Source organism: Neltuma alba, unplaced genomic scaffold (genome assembly GCF_004799145.2).
Source record: "Neltuma alba isolate B1F8T4 unplaced genomic scaffold, ASM479914v2 tig00010910_pilon, whole genome shotgun sequence".
NCBI classification, from domain to species: Eukaryota; Viridiplantae; Streptophyta; class Magnoliopsida; order Fabales; family Fabaceae; genus Neltuma; species Neltuma alba.
Genome location: NW_021635688.1, coordinates 11,349 through 29,425, shown reverse-complemented (window position 1 = coordinate 29,425; position 18,077 = coordinate 11,349). Strand labels below are relative to the sequence as shown.

Here is an 18,077-nt window from a genome sequence, read left to right as displayed (position 1 = left end):
AAGCAGCAGCTCCAGATGATGATCCTCAAGAAACTTGGCTAAGTTCTTGTGATGATTTGTTACTTGAGGGAGACCTAAAATGGCTAAAACCATGCAAAACAATGTGGCATAGAAAAACTTTATAATCTTGAAGCTACAGAAGGCTATTTAGACTTTCAACGTTAACTTGGAAGGCTTATACGCAAGGAGAAGAGAAGTATAAACCTGACTCTAGTACCAATTGACGCAGAATGGGTAGGCAAAAGAAAGAAGAAGGAGAATATAGAAGAAGAGTGAGGTAAAGAGAAGGGGAAGGGAGACACTAGAGGGGGAAGACAACAAGAAAGGAGGGAGAAATTAGAAGAATAAAAGGGAAAGAGAACTCAAAGGAGAAGAAACTCAATAATATATTTATTCAAATAATAACACATACGAAGAAAATGAGTTGAGAGTCTATTTCACTAGTATTAAAAAAAAATTTAACGGCGGTTAAAATGAACTTTTTACGATGGTTTTGAGAGCGACTTCTATGCCATCAATGTAAAATGTAGAGGATTTCACAACGATTATGTAAATAACCACCGTGAAAAGTTTTTTTTTTTTTTTAGTCTATGTTTCACCTTATTGATAAGGATGGAATGAGAGAACAAAGCCTCAAAGGAAGGGGTCTGAAAATCAAAACCAATAATCTCTCACTAGTTAAAAGCATTCTGATGGAGCAAACGTAGATTCTTTCCCACCGTAATAACGCTACTTAGGTTCACCTTCAACCATCAGATCGAAGCTACTAAGATTTAATAAAGATAAAATCAAAGACTCAGATCTGATAAAAATCAAATCTCTTTAAACTCATATTAAACATCATATTTTTAACCAAAAAAATAATTATATCAAACCACAAAAACTATGAAATCTAAAGAAAGAATGGAGGTGAAAAACTCACAAATAAGAAAGAAGAGGATGAGGCGATGGCGACGGTAACAATGACAGTGATAGTGATGGAAGAACATATAAACGCCGACAAAGGTAGGAGGAGGGAGAAAATTGAGTAAGGATGGTAATGGGGGACTATGAGCTCTGACTCTGAAAAGTAAAAACTATTGCGTGATGGATTTTAAAATTCTGATAAGACTTTTTACGGCAGTTTTTTAAATAACCGCCTTTAAAAGTATGCCTATAATTCCAGAAATGCCACCGTCATATTTTTTATAGTGTTTTTTTTTTATAACCGCCGTAAATTAGCGTTATGAAAGCTTGTTTTGTAGTAGTAGTGTTTACAAGCCTCAACCTAACCCTAAAAATTAAATGTATAATATTCTAGAAATCCTAAAATTAAATGAAAATGATAGCTGATGGTAAAAGATGACATTCAATCAAAATAAAACTAAATTTTCCTAATAATTAAAAATATTTAAAATATAAAAAATTCCAATTAATCATTACTCCATACCCCATGACATATACATGTATATATTTATCTATCATTTTCTAACCATCTGATGAAACCAGACACACAATCCAGCAGTTCACCCTTTTTTTTTTTTCTTTTCAACATAAACAAGAAACTTCACAACCCAATGATCCCGTTGCTACCACCAAAGCATGAAATTATGGGCTTTGAAACTTAATCAGCCAAGAATCATTATAATATCACTCTTAAACTACATTCAAAACAGCCGCAACAATATATATATATATATATATATATATCGGTTCAATTCTTTCCCCCTTATCTTCATGAATTCGAGCCCCATGTACCAAAACCCTCATTTCTAGCTCTAGGACTGAACAATAGAACCAAAACTCACATGCAATCATTATCATCAACATGCAGCAACATTTATTACCTGCCAGACTCAAATTGAATGCCATGATTATAAAAGAACCCAGACTCTGTTTCGCCAAGGACAAAACAGAGCAAAAGTCCACATGCAACCCATTCAACACACTCCACAAGCATTGGCCCATTTTCATCTCAAACTTGCGACTTTCACCTCTACTTTTTGGCAACCAGAACAGAGAAGAAAAACAACACATGCAAGCTAGAAAATCAGCATGTAATAGAACCAAACACACGTGCATATCTTCCTTATTTCCCATTTTTTCATTTTTCACACGTGCATATCTTCCTTATTTCCCATTTTTTCTTTTTTCTCTCTAACTTTCAGATCTTTCATTATCCCAAATACACTCCATATGCAGAAATCAAGAGTAGAATGATGTCAAAAGAGCTTACCTCAGCTCAAAACTAATCTTGCATGCGAGATTGTTCCCATGGAACCACTCTTCGACGTTGACTCCCTCTCTCGCGTTCCTCTCTTCTTTTTACTTTGAGCAGCAGCAAACAAATGAGAATGGGAGGAGTGAATCAGATGGTTAAAAGGCCGGGCACACGTGTGAAGTGTGGCAGTGAAATTCCTGGACCCATTTGCCCCTCTATATTTCTTATTTCTTATTCCATCCTTCGCTTAAATTTCTTGAAATTAAAGAGTGAATCCAAAAATTAATCCATAGTATTTTATATGAATTTTCCTCATCCAATAACTTTATTGACCCTTAAAATAATTCCCATAAAAATTTTGGGTAAAAAATCATCTCCAAGCTTCTTCTTTTTTAAAAAAAAAAAATTTCCACGGAAATAACCATTAACTCTAGAAATTAATCCTTAACCCATTTTAATAATTTTATATCTCAAATGGCTTCTTTATCACTTAAAAAATAATTTTCCTAAAATTTCCAAATGAATTAGAAACGTTTAAATTTTTTTTTTAGAATTTTCTAAGAAATTAATCCATTTTTGCACTAAAAATAGTTTTAAAGTTATTTAAACCACTTTTTGGGAAATAAACATTTTCATAAAATTTCTAAGTACTTAAAACTAATATTTCATAATTTTTTCCAATTTACATTCAAAGAGATAAATAATACTACCTCCGATCCTTAATATAAGACCTTGTTTGACTTTTATTTTGATCCTAAATATAAGATCCTAATCTACTTTGTCTCCCATATTTATGCATTTTTGTCCAAAGTAGTTCTTCTAATAATGGTAGTTCTAGCTAATACATTTGATTAGCAAAGATATTTTAGGAAAGACAACATCTATTTATGACAAATAACTAACTTAGCTTGTTTTCTTAATCTCCTTAAATTAGTTAACTAACTCTTATAATTACGACTGGAGATAGTAGAACGTATGGGGCTGAACTGTGTACGTCCTCGATCGTGCGTTCGTCTCAAGAACTAGATGTTAGCTACCTTACCTTGGAATTTATTCCAAAGTTCTCGTTGAAAATAGTTCTCTTTTTTTCTAGATTGGTCCGCTTGGTTTGTATGAACCTTCCAAAATGTCATGTGAATCCGGTGTGCTTACTTTTGTGGAGAGCGAAAGAAGACACTGCCATCAAGAACTCGGTCAAACTTTTATTTTGCGAGTTTCAAAATTAAAAAATATATATAAAGTTTTTTTTTTTTAATTTTTCCCAATGAAAAAAGTTTAAGTGATTTGAGTCAATAAGTTTGCTGTCGGCGTTGAAATATGCCTTCAAGCCTTATACATGTATTTACAAATTATTTATCAACAAAGTTCTTATATGACTTAAAAAATTAATTAAATTTATCACTTTGTAAGATATGAGACAAGTCACACTGTTTTATTTATAGAAAAAATCACACCAAGTTTAGAGATGCATGCATTTTTTTTCAAATAAAATGTTTAGTGGACGAAATTTATCATATTTACAAAAAAAATATACTTTTAACATAACAAATTTTTTATTACTCGTCCGATCCTTAATATAGAACCTAATTATTGAATTGGTTTTGGTTTTAAATATAAAACCTATTTTTTATATTTATCATTTTTTTTCTAAACTAACCTTATAGATACTTTCTCAACCATAATCAAGTAGAAGATGAAGAGAGGATCTTAAGAAAGATGATTATAGTGTTTTAGGAAAAGCATGTCATATTTCTTATAATTAACTAACTTACCTAACTTTCTTAATCTAATCAAATTAGTTAAATAAATTTTATATTAAGTACCGAAAGTGTAATATATAATCTATATGAATAGCCGTAACGGGCGTGGACCCAACAATAACAGGACATCTAGCTTCAACGCCATATGCTCAAACTTCTTCAAATATACAGTCAGCAGCAAGATGAAAACTCACTCTGTCTTATAATTGGACCTGTTCACAAGTACAAATAACATTTTTCTTTCCATAAAGGTTCCATTTGTCTCGTAATTTGAACGTCTGTTCGTAGTCATTGTCCCGCTAGTTTCCTTATTCAGAAATCTTAGTTGTCTCTTGCTTAATTACGTGCTATACCTTCTTTTGTTTTTCTTAGTACTAAAAAATAGTGACAACTGGATCATAAAGTTAAATGGTACTTAGTAGTACGTACGACTCAAATTACATACAAGCATATTAACAAATGGACCTAATTAACATGCATCTTGCTGCAATTCCATGCATAAGCGCCCACACGTATCCAATTGTGCAGCTAGCTAGGTCCCGGCTGACCTTAAAAAAGCTACAATTAGACCTGTGCCTGTGAACAGGCAACCTTTTCTTCTAAAAAGTTCTACTCGTCTCGTTCGAACTTCCTTTAATTTCAAAGCAGCTGTCCAGCTTCTTCCTTGGAAAAAAAAAATGTAATTCTCATTTGCTTAATTGTGGTATTAAAAAAATTTTGTTATTTGACTGCATCACGTTAATTTCCAAATACAAATAGAAACAGGCATACAATTCGACGTTTCACAATAAAAGAAGCATAAAAAATTGCAGCAATTCTGCTGTCGTGCTTAATTAATTGTTAAAAGCACTACATTTCTTACGAATTTCTCCAGCATTACCAACCAGAACTTGAATTCTACCCATCTTGACCATTGCATCAGCGAAGCTTTGCTGAAACTGAGCAGTGTCAGATGCAACGGCAGTGACAATACTTTTGTTGACGTAGAAACAGCAAGGTTTTGATCAACGGATAGAACGCCATTTTTTTTTTTTTTGAAGAATTTGCTTTTAGTACCGGTTATCCATTATGAATGGCGCTTGGTGTCCAAAAATCTACCAAACGCCTTTCTCACCGTGTTTCCACCCATAAGGCTCACCATGTCTTGTCGTCCGATTCCCTTCCTGGCAAAGAAATCCAAGATTCTGCACTGAGATACCTGGTCCTGACAAAGCAACCTCCCTGCTTCTAGAGACGAGCCCGTCACGTCGCCCGGTGTGAACCTCATATTTGGGTCCTCCGGCCAGAGCCACGGCGTCTCTGGTGGCTAGTGTTATGATATCAGCACATGACACCGTGGAAGGGCACGCTGCTTCAAGCCTTTCCTTCACCTTGTCGATGAAATCAAATCCTCGTACTCTTGCACCAGCGTCTTTCTCCGCCTCAGTGGAGTTTATCAGTAACGATGCATCGCAACCCTGCGATTCATGTTATTAATCAGTTAGCCAGAATAGTCAGCGAACTAGTCTCGGTACTTATCACTATGATGAGCACTCCAAACTCATCAAATTTAAATCATTCATATCTCATGATCCAGATTTAATTTTTTTTTATTCAAAATAATTATTTTAATATATATAAAATCTAAAATAGGATAATATCTTAATTGTCATTCTTTTAAAAAATAGTTTTTTATTTAGAAATAATTAATTAAAGATTTTAAATTTAGACTATCTAAATGAGATATAGACGGCCCAAATCTGATGAGTTCAGGATGCTCATTAAAATGATAAGCATTAAAACTGGTTCTGAATAATTAGTAAGATGCGGAATGATCACTCAAATTTTTAAACAGGTAATTAAAATATGGAATTAATGCTCACTCTTAACCTTATCCAATAATTTTAAGACTAGTAATTTCCATTTCCACCCTCCCCTCTCTCCATATTTTGTTCCCACAATTTATAACATCTTTCAAACAAACTCAATAAAATGAGATACATATCCCCATGCTCTGTGTGGCTTTTTATTGACCACTACAATAAGATGTACCAACAATGACAATCCAAGTCTAATCATGCACAAGGTAAACTTCAACGTAAAATTTAAAATATATTTATCTTCGAAGATTTTACATAGTATACGACACTTGTATATGGGAACTGTGATTATGGGGTGTTTGGTATTTTAAAAAAAATATTTTTAAAAATTATATATTTTTAAAATCAAAATAAATTCTTTCATATATTTATTTCATATGCTATAAGATTATTTTTAAAATCATTTAGCTAATTTTGTAAAGCAGGAGGGTTTTTTTGTTTTGATACCATAAGACCGAGAGGCGGTGGTACGGTCTCCCTTGCGGGCCGAGCCACTTTAATTAATTCTGTAACGTCAGCAATGCCAGGATATACCATGCAAACCGCATCACTACCCACATCTACTTGTAATGAGATTGAACAGCTTAATCGAAACTTCCTATGGGGTTCCACGACAGAGAAACGACGAGCACACTTGGTGGCGTGGGAGAACGTTTGCAGGACCAAGGATAATGGAGGGTTGGGTTTCAAAAGAATGAAGGCACAAAACTTGGCTTATATGGCTAAGCTCGGATGGAACCTCATAAAGAAACCGAATGACCTATGGGTACGGGTGATACGCACCAAATATAAATGTGGAGACGACTTACTTCCAACAATAAATCAAGCTCGACCTGGATCGAATACCTGGTCGGGAATTAAAGCAGCATGGCGTTTTGTGGAAGATGGATGCATTTTGAATCCCTCGACTGGCAGTGTTAGATGGAAGCATGATAAACATGGCGCCTTCACCGTCCGAAGTGCTTATAGCGTGATCAATAATGAACAAGAAGATAGACAGATAGCTTGGCAACGAGTGTGGAAAATTGACACAATACAGAGATGTAGATCCTTCCTCTGGCTAGCCTTGCAGAATAAGCTGCTGACCAACGAGGAGCGTTCTCGCAGGGGAATGACAAATGACACCCTGTGCACGTGGTGCAACTGCTTCTCGGAGTCTACTATTCACGTGTTGCGTGATTGCAGAGAGACCAAACAGCTGTGGACTACGTTAATACCCCCAGCCATACACAGGAGCTTCTTCGAGGGAAACTTAACATCGTGGATACAGGAGAACACTCGGAAGAAGTGCCCACATAGAAGTGAGGAATGGAGCAGCTTATTCACGACGATATGCTGGCTAATATGGAAACGACGCAACCTCCGAATCTTCGAACAGAAGCATACAAGCAATGAGGCTTTGATAACTAAAGCCAGAATAATAATACAGAGCATTGCCCGAACGCGTCAGAAACTTGCAGGCACGAAAATCAACGGGCACCAAGTGAGTGACCGACGTGCAGGATGGTCAGCACCCAGTGAGGGTTGGAAGAAACTTAACGTGGATGGAGCTTGGTCGCTGAGTACGGGTACTGGCAGCGGTGGCCTGCTACGAGACGAAGCTGGTGTGTTCATATCAGGCTTCATGTTTCATATCGAAGGAGGTAACAGTACACATGCAGAATTATGGGCTCTACTGCTTGGCCTGAAAATGGCATGGGATAGAGGAGAAAGACGAATCATCGCAGAAACTGATGCATTTGAGGTGGTACAGTTACTTAGCAGGGATGACACTAGCGACCACCCCTATGCCGGACTCCTAACGGAGATCAAAGCTCTCCTGAAGCGGAACTGGGAACTCGAGATAACCCATATCAGTAGAAACGCGAACGCCGCTGCGGATGTTCTCGCGAAGATGGCCCTAAATACTACTTGGGGATACCACCCAATGGAAACACCCATAATGGAGATTACAAATGTCCTGCATGAAGACATAAGGCAACACCTCGGATCTTAGCTGGAGGGTTTCCCTCTCTACATGTATCAAAAAAAAAAAAAAAGAGAGGCGGTGGTACGGTACCTGAGGTAAGGCCCACAGTGGGCCTAAAAGTACGTGGAGCGAGAATTGGGTTCTTTCCCACGTGGATAGTGACGTGGTTCTAGGGGGGCCAGACTGTAGCAGGGTGGCCCCACCTTGCCCTCTCGTGGACCCCACCCACTTCCAAATCCTTACCGTTCTGTTCCTCTTTCGTTTTCTGCTAATTTCTGATTAAGTACCAACGTTCCGTACTTTTGTCTCAGCATCTTTTTTTTGGAAAAATTGCAACTACGTCCCATCTAAGGGAATTAAATATAAAAAATCTCTTAAAACTATGAAATTATTCTAAAATCCTAATAGACCTTTTTGTAATAAATTTTATTTTTTTAATTAGTAAATTACCCTTTATTTTTTTAAAGTTTACATTGACAACTAAAAAAGCAGTGATTGACAACTCAAGATGCAAGGATTGACAACTATCGCTACTGGTTTGACAACTTAGGGTGTGATATGCTGAGAAAATGTGTTGTCAAACCAGCCGCAATAATTGTCAATCCTTACATCCTAAGTTGTCAACAACTGCTTTTTCAGTTGTCAATGCAAACTTTGAGAAAATATGTTATCAAACTAGTCGTGATAGTTGTCAATCATTACATCCTGAGTTGTCAACTACTGCTTTTTCAATTGTCAATGCAAACTTAAAAAAAAAAAAAAGAAGGATAATTTGGTAACTAAACAAATAAAATTTATTCCAAAAAGGTTTCTTAGGATTTCAGAATAATTTCATGATTTTAAGAAACCTTCTTACATTTAATTCTCTTAGGTGAAATCTAATTGCAATTCTCCCTTTTTTTTCCCCTCATTCCCGCTAAGTGCAGTTTAAGGAGTCCACCGATTAAAACCTGTACGACGTAAATATGGGCAGTAGCCATGGTTTTGTACTGTAGTGTACGAAAAGGAAAGCAAGTGGGTTAGACAATTCAAAAGCATTGAGACATTCTTTATCTTTTTTGGCAAACAGGTAAGATAAGATAAGCGAACTGAAATGATTAGAAAAGACAAAAATCAAAAGTCAGCTTGTTCAATGTCACGGTTAGGTGTTACTCCACGAATTTTAATATAAAACTTATTTAACTAATTTGATTAGATTAAAAAAATTAAAAAAATTAGTTAATTATAAAAAATATGAAATATTTTTTCTAAAATACTATAATTGTAACATACTATTTTTTTTAAAAAAATTACAAATAAAAAAAATATATAATATTTTTATTATTTTTTTAAAAAAAAACCACCACTTTTTCCCACCGACAGTAGAAAAAGGAACGGGGGTTATTAATGAACATAGGAAAAAAAAAAAAAAAAGGAGGGAGGCGTGGCTGAAGAAATAGGATGAGGTGTAGTAAATGAAAGCTGAAAAAGAGGAGGAATATTAAATGAAGAAGGAAGAAATGGAGAGTGGGTGGTGGTTGGAGGATGAGGAAAATAGAATAAAAGGGAGTGGAGAGACCGAAGAGAGGGAGAGAATGAAAGAGAGAGAGTGGGAGAAGAGAAGGAAAGAGTGAGAAGAGCTGCTGAAAGTTAGAATAAATTTTAAGGATCATTTAGGTACACAAAACTATATCTTTTTATCATATTTTTTATAAATATTTTCTATATATTTAGAGTTTTATATTATTAGCTTTATTATCATATTTAGAGAAAATTTTACTGTTTTGGTATAGAGTAAATAAGGAGTTTTGACAATGTATGACGGTAAAAATTTAAAGATACATTATTAATAAATTTTAATTTGTTTATATTTACTCAATGACTATTTTGAGAATTTAAATTAAGATTTTAGTTGAAAAATTTGTTATTAGAAGATATAGAATATTTTTACCGATTAAATTTAAGTAAAATAATTTATTTGAGTTATTTAATATATTATTGAGGTTTTAATCGGTTTAAATATTGAATAAGTTAAAGATATATTTTTGAAATAATTTTTGAAGGCTTGAAAAATTGTAAATTGAGAATTTTGTGAAATTAGATAAAGCAACAGTTTGTTTATAATTTAAAAAGAAGTTGTTTGGTTTGAGGAAAAATTTTAAAGGAGACTATAATAAATAATTCAGAATTTTAATATAAAATATTTAGATTTTGTGTAATAAAAATATATTTACTTAAGTTGTTAAATTTAAATAGCCTTATATGTAAATTATATTTTTCAAAATAATATTATATCTATTATAAATGCCTAGATTTGGGAGAGTTAATATATTTATGTAATTTTGGTTTAGAGGGTAGTCTTAGAATTTTAGAGTAGTTTTGGAGTAGTTGAGTTTATATTAATAAATATTTATGTGCAATTTTGTAGATTCTTAAGAATTTTAGAGTAATCTTTGAGTGAATATTTGTAAGCTAAAGAGTACTAGGTAACTCTGAAAATTCTTTCTCATACATGTGAATTGTGTATGATTATATTGTGGATTTACTAATTTTTATATTACTCAAATATAATATTATGATTTTTTAAAAAAATAAATGTTTTGGTATGTTACCTGATTTTATTAAGATTTGTTGCTAGTAATTATGACCAATATGTAAATATATTAATAGTTATGAAATTATCATGAGTTGCTATTAAATGGTATATGAATTTTATTGCTATCTTATTTTTAATAATATATTTGGGAATATTTATGATGTACCATTATTTGTATATGACATGCATTGTTGGGTTAAGGATAGAAGGAGATTGTATGGATATAAAATTACCACGTGGTATGCCCTCACTCGGTGCATAATGGATGGCACTTGTCAGGGCCCCTTCTTCCATGTTTTCCTTTGGCCGGGAATTCATTGGAGCTATGGGACATGTGACACCTTCCTATTCACAAAGGAGGGGAGCCATAATCCGAGCTTGAGCTCTATATCTTTGGCCGAATATATCTCTAGTATCGGTGAGCTTGGAATAATTCAGTAAAATGAATTAGTTCCTGTCGGACTATGTGTTAGCCTATGGCTTCAATCAGCGGTATAAGGGTAGACAGTGATATAAGGGAGGTAGCATATTGCATTATTTTTGGATATATTAAAAAAATGAAATTGAATTAAATGTATCAAATCTGTGATTTTTAATATATACATATATACATACATATGAACAGATTTTTGGGTTATCATATATGGTTTGCTTGTATAGGTTAGAATTTCAGTAGTTACTGAGATGTTTGATCTCACCCCCTATATTAACAATTTTCAAGCGAAGGATCTAGTAGGAATCAAGAGAAGGCACCAATGGAGTGAGCCGTGAAGGCTTTTGTGCTTCTCAAGCACATACTATGTTATATTTTTATTTGCCATGACTATAAGACTTTAATAGTTTATTTTGTTGTTGTGTTAGAAACATTTTGAAATTAGGACTTGTTTGGAGTATTAGTAACGTATGGATTTTATATGAAATATTTTATCGAATATATGATATAATTATGAGAGGTGTTACAATAATCATCTTTTTTAATATCCTTCCCCTATCATTTACTTAATTATGGTTAAAGAAGTATTCATAAGAGTAATTTAGAAAAAAAATGATAAATATAAGAAATAGCTTTTATATTTAGGACTAAAATTAATTTAACAATTATATTATATATTATATACGAGATGAGTAGTATTTTACAGAGAGTAAGACAATCACAACTAAAAAAATGGTAAGCTTCGGTTTCCATGAACACAACTCCTTTGATTTGTATCTTCTCCCTTTAAAAGGCATATGTCCATACACCATCTCTCTAATAACAAGGGAGTGCTATTGCGCACTTCTCTTAACCTCACTATTTGCTGGACCTGGCATTTCTCTGCTGCCATTTCTTTTTAAAATGGAATTTAGAAGGCAGCACTACTATAAAATAATATAATATATGCTTTTAAATACTACTTCTTTTAAGTCATATAAAAGTTAGTTTGATTTTTAATTTGATCCTAAATATAAGATCATAATTTATTTTATTTCTCATGCTCATCCATTTTTTCAAATTAATCCTTATAACAGTCGCACATATTAAAGATTAAATTAAATTGTAATTTTAGCTAATGCATATGATTAATAATGATATTTTATGAAAGACAACATCTATTTAATATAAATAACTAACTTACCTAATTTTTTTTAATCTAATCATGTTATTTAATTAGTTGTTATATTAAAAATCAAAAGTAATATAAACTCGTTTAAACAGTCAAATTCAATCCAGTGGTCTAGAGTTACAATAGTGTCTCCACTTAATGGACATGGGAGAGAGAGTCGCTTTTGCGTTTGTTAAGCATTGACTGCCATTTAAGTTATGATCATAATATTAGTAGTTGTACTATTAGCTTGTTGTCATGAATAACACAAATTAATACTCCCTCCAGTTTTATTTATAAGTTTTATATTTGAAAAATAGTATACTTCATTTTATAAGTTTCAATTTAAGTTTGTCGTAATATTTAATGCATTTTTTTTAGTGCTGTCCTTAATTATTCATCTCTTATATATCACATTTCTCTGTACATTCTTTTTTATCATTTTTTTCATTTATTATAGGAGTATATTTAAAAACAAAAATTTATTTCTAAACTATTTATTAATTTTAATTAATTTTAACTAATTATTTATTATCTGGGAATTAGTTATAAGCACAGCAGGGAGTATTAGTAATGATGTGCAGTCTTGCTTATTAAATCATTAAATTCCCATATCCTAACTCCTTCATTCATTGTCCGTACTTAAACCAGTCAAATTTGTGCGTTTTGTTATGAATATTGCATGAGTGGATGTCCATAACCCCTAACCCTTAGAATTCTCATAGGATTCCTTACCTTCAAGTGTCATAAACTACATAACCTCCCTAATGAATGACTTGGGAGGAGTTTCTCATTGTTAATGCCATTATAATGTTTTTTATTCCTTTGTAACTTTAATATAGGACTTCAATGCTTGGAGGCCTATAAATAGAGGGCATGCATGAGGCATTTGTACCTTGAACCAAAGTGAATGAGAAAAGGTCATTGTCTTCTCTATCTTTTGCTTTCTTTTCTACTCTTCATTCTCCTTATTTCTTGTTTATAACACGTTATCAACACGACCTTGCTATGAAAATTTGAGGTATAAACCCTTCGTAAGATGATGCACTCTTCTCATCGTCTAATTATCTCCTTACTCAATCATCACAATATATATATATCTATGTATTGACTACATATTAACTTTATATTATCTCCTTTCTTAATTATCATGTTTTATACTATATAATGTTACTCTATTGTTCTTTTCTTTACATTTTAATTTTTTTTCATTATGTTATATATATATATATATATATATATATTTTATTTTATGTTAACATTCTGTTTTATTTTAAGTCATTTTATTTTTGTTGTCACATTGTAAAATATTATGTTTGTTTCAAATAATTGATGTAATTTATGTATCATCTCCATTTGGTATCTATGGTGTTTTACATTATTTTATCTATGTTGTACTAACTCTCATATACATATAATTTACAGTGTCCCATGTTGTTTTATCTATATGGTACTAACCCTCATATACATATATACATATATATATAATTTACTGTTGTTTTATCTATATTGTACTAACTCTCATATACATATATATAATTTACACTGTTTATATTTTTTTTTTCTATCATTATATTTGTTTGTATTTATTTATGTTGTTTATATATGTTGTTTATATAATTTATTTATAATAAGGCCTAATAATTTATATGTTGTTTATTCATTATTTATCAATTTATATTTATTTCGTTTATCTCACTGTAGCATTATTTTTATTTTTATTTTTATTTTTAGTTTAATTTTTATTATATATTAGTTAGTCTATTGTAATATTTATATATATTTATTTATATTACCGCATTTACATTACTGCTTTCCCCCTTCCCCCTATATATATCTATATATACATTGTCTCTATATTGTTATTGTAACTAATTATTTGTGTTGTTTATTTTTTTTCCTCATATATGTTTATTTGTCATTGTTTATTTATTCATTTATTTTGTTTATAATTTTAAAGGAATAATTTATTTATGGGTGACTTTTGAATCCTAATATTTTATTTATTGTATTTCAGTGTGCATCAATTTTATTATAATTCTAATTTTTGTTATTATCATTTTAGTTTGATCCATGGCCAATCTTACCAAACTCGAGTTTACGGCTTTTGATATCACTGGAAAAAATTATTTGTCTTGGGTCTTAGATGCTGAAATCCACCTAGATGCCAAAGGTCTGGGAAGTACTATTTTACCTGGAAATGAAGTAACTAGCCAAGACAAGGCTAAGGCCATGATTTTCCTACGCCACCATTTGCATGAAGGGTTGAAAGCTGAATACCTGACGGTGAAAGACCCGTTAGAATTGTGAAATAATTTAAAAGAAAGGTATGATCATCAAAAAACGGTAATTTTGCTTAAAGCTCGTTATGAATGGATGCATTTGAGGCTCCAAGATTTTAAATCTGTGACGAATATAATTCAACAGTTTTCAAAATAAGTTCTCAATTGAAATTATGTGGTGAGAAAATAACAATGAGGACTTATTAGAAAAAACATTTTCAACTTTTCATGCTTCAAATGTGCCCCTGCAGCAGCAATATCGTGAAAAGGGTTTTAAGATATATTCTGAATTGATCTCATGTCTTCTTGTGGCTGAACAAAATAACGAGCTATTAATGAAAAATCATGAGATTCGTCCCACTGGATCAGCTCCATTCCCTGAAGCGAATGTGACTGTACGCAATAATTATCATATGCGTGGACGCAGTCGTGGTCGTGGCCGAGGCCGTGGTCGTGGTAGGGGACGCGTAAATTACCGTTATTATGGTGGTGGAAGTAACAATTATAACCCAAATACCCACCAAAAGAAGAAACTTGGTGATGGGCAGAAAAAAGATAAGAATGGCCCTTCAAGAGTTATTGAAAATCAATGTTACCGTTGTGGCATGAAAGGACATTGGTCACGTACCTGTCGTACGCCTGAGCATCTAGCAAAACTTTATCAGGCCTCTATAAAAAGAAATTCAAATAATGTGGAAGCAAATTTGACTTTTCAAACTGATGATGTGGAGGCAAATTTTGCATACAAAAATGATGATATCAATGAGCTAGATGATGTTAATGGCCTTGATGCTATGGCACATTTGGATGTGGCTGATTTCTTTGAGAATCATGATTAGAAAAATTTGGATAATTTTAGTTGCTTTATTTATGCTTTTTAATTTAGTTTATGTTTATTTATTTCTCTTTTTTTAAGAGTATTATTAATCATGATGTACTTCAAATTTATATTAATGAATGTTTTTTTTTTTGGTGAAGAATATGGATGTTTCTCTTCCTTTTGTTGGGCATAAGAATGAAGATATATGCCTGATAGATAGTGCTACAACACACACCATACTCAAAGATAGAAAATATTTTTTTCATCTTACGATAAATAGTGCAAGCGTCAATACTATAGCGGGTAATACAAAACTAATTGAAGGCTCCATAAGAGCAATTATAATATTACCCAGAGGAACAAAATTTGTTATTAATGATGCTTTATATTCCTCGAAGTCTCAAAGAAATTTATTAAGTTTTAAAGATATTCGCCAAAATGGATATCATGTTGAGACTATAAATGAGAAGAACATTGAATATTTGCATGTTACAATGGTAAGAAATGGAGAAAAATATGTCATGGAAGAATTACCGACATTATCTTCTGGTTTGTACTATACAAATATTAGTACAATTGAAACAAATGCTACGGTAAACCAGAAGTTTACTGATAAAGATATGTTTATTGTTTGGCATGATCGGTTAGGCCATCCCAGATCAACTATGATGCAAAGAATTATTGAAAATTCACATGGACACCCATTGAAGAGCCAGAAGATTCTTCAATTTAAAGAATTTTCATGTGCTGCTTGTTCTCAAGGAAAATTAATTATAAGGCCTTCATTGACAAAAATAGGAGTTGAATCTCCTGCATTTCTAGAGTGTATCCAAGGAGATATATGTGGACCTATCCATCCACCATGTGGACCATTCAAATATTTTATGGTTTTAATAGATGCATCTACAAGATGGTCCCATGTGTGTTTGTTATCAACACGTAATTTAGCATTTGCTAGATTACTTGCTCAAATAATTCGATTAAGAGCACAGTTTCCAGACCATGCAATTAAGACAATTCGTTTTGATAACGCTAGTGAGTTTTCATCTCAAGTTTTTAATGATTATTGCATGGCAACTGGAATAACAGTAGAAAAATCTGTTGCTTATGTCCACACTCAAAATGGCCTAACAGAGTCATTTATTAAACGCCTCCAATTGATTGCTAGACCAATGCTCTTGAGAACAAAACTTCCTATTTTAGCTTGGGGACATGCAATTCTGCATGCAGCAGCAATTATACGCATCAGGCCAACAAGTTATCATGAATTCTCCCCGTTACAATTGACTTTTGGTCGAGAGCCAAATATTTCCCATCTTAGAATTTTTGGATGTGCGGTATTTGTCCCTATTGCTCCACCACAACGCACAAAGATGGGACCTCAAAGAAAGTTAGGGATATATGTTGGCTATGAATCTTCTTCTATAATTAAGTATTTATAACCATTAACAGGAGATTTGTTTACAGCACGTTTTGACGATTGTCATTTTGATGAGACAATTTTTTCAATATTAGGGGGAGATAATAAGCAGCTGGATAAAGAAATCATATGAAAAGCATTATCATTATCTCATCTAGATCCTCGTACACAATAATGTGAACTTGAAGTTCAAAGAATAATTCATTTGCAAAATATTGCAAATCAACTGCCAAATGCATTCACTGATCCTAAGAGAATTACTAAATCTCACATTCCAGCTGAAAATGCTCCAATTAGAATTGATGTCCCAGCAGGACAACTAGAAAGCGCAAGTGAAACCAAACCACGCCTGAAGCGGGGTAGACCAATCAGTTCCAAAGATAAAAATCCTAGAAAGAAAAAAGGAGCAAATAATCATGATGGTCATGATAGTCAAATTGAGGAGGCAAGTCCTATAGGAGAGGACCGAAACATAACTAATCAAAAGACCTAAGAGGAGGCTCAGGTACCTGAAAATAATGAAGAGATCTCAATAAGTTATGTTACTACAGGAAAAAGATGGAACCGAGAGAACACAGTTGTTGACAATATTTTTTCATATAATGTTGTTGTTGAAATAATTAATCAACATGAGGATCTTGAACCTACATCAGTTGAAGAATGTAGACATAGAGATGATTGGCCAAAATGGAAAGATGTAATTCAAGCAGAGTTAAATTCACTTTCAAAGCGTGAAGTTTTTGGACCTGTAGTCCATATACCAAATGGTGTGAAACCAACTGGATACAGATGGGTCTTCGTGCGCAAACGAAATGAGAAAAATGAGATTGTTAGATATAAAGCACGGCTTGTAGCGCAAGGATTCTCACAAAGACTTGGTATTGATTATGAAGAGACATATTCTCCTGTGGTAGATGCAATCACTTTAAGATATATAATTAGTTTGGCAGTCCATAGAAAACTTGAAATGCGTTTAATGGATGTTGTTACGACATATTTATATGGTTCTTTAGATACTGAGATTTATATGAAAATCCCTGAAGGATTTAAATTGCCAGAGGCATGTAAGAATTCTTGAGAAAATTATGCAATTCGTTTGTTAGGATTATAGTTTTGATGATAACAAGTCAGAATATCAGGGTTAAGTATTTTGATCGATCAACTAATCGAACAATCAGTTATCGCTAAGATTTCAGATAAATGATCAAGTGTAAATCAGGTCTATAGTAGTCTTTTTGATCGAAGAACTATTCGATGAATAGTTTATCGATAAAGGGATCGATAATCGCTAGTGTAAAAATCACATAAGAGTATGGAAATTATCGATAAGCTGATCGATAATATCAGGTAAGCAATCGAGTTACTGATAAGAAACCGAGTGCATTTATCGATCAAGTTATCGATAAATCAGTCATCAATAACGACTTCGATAAAAGGTAACACTCTCTACTTGTTCTGCACATTAGTTCAGTTACAAATTTATCGATCATATTTTCGATCATTTGTTTATCGATTACGTACTCGAACTTTATGCTCTAACTCTCTGAATGCAGGAGATCAAATTCACTGATAGATCGATAATTTTATTGATCACAAAATTTTCGATTAC

At 32.7% G+C, this 18,077-nt stretch overlaps 2 protein-coding genes across 2 annotated transcripts; one reads left to right on the top strand and one right to left on the bottom strand.

The window, feature by feature from the left end:
- Nucleotides 1-5,054: 5,054 nt before the first annotated feature.
- On the bottom strand, nucleotides 5,055-6,356 carry LOC114759857 (peroxidase 57-like). The gene is made up of 2 exons (XM_028949094.1): nucleotides 6,267-6,356; nucleotides 5,055-5,417 (listed from the first exon to the last, which is right to left on the bottom strand). Exons 1-2 carry the CDS (start codon nucleotides 6,354-6,356, stop codon nucleotides 5,055-5,057), a joined length of 453 nt encoding a protein of 150 aa, XP_028804927.1.
- Nucleotides 6,357-14,563: 8,207 nt separating this feature from the next.
- LOC114759859 (uncharacterized) lies at nucleotides 14,564-15,067 on the top strand. The gene has a single exon (XM_028949096.1). It carries the CDS (start codon nucleotides 14,564-14,566, stop codon nucleotides 15,065-15,067), a length of 504 nt encoding a protein of 167 aa, XP_028804929.1.
- Nucleotides 15,068-18,077: the final 3,010 nt, after the last annotated feature.

Bases quoted from the DNA above. Each gene is read 5' to 3' on its own strand.
- LOC114759857 (XM_028949094.1), bottom strand. From the start codon at position 6,356: ATGGTATATCCTGGCATTGCTGACGTTACAGAATTAATTAAAGTGGCT. The intron at 5,418-6,266 runs GTATCAAAACAA...CATGAATCGCAG, and splicing joins CACCGCCTCTCGGTCTTATG to GGTTGCGATGCATCGTTACT.
- LOC114759859 (XM_028949096.1), top strand. From the start codon at position 14,564: ATGAAAAATCATGAGATTCGTCCCACTGGATCAGCTCCATTCCCTGAA.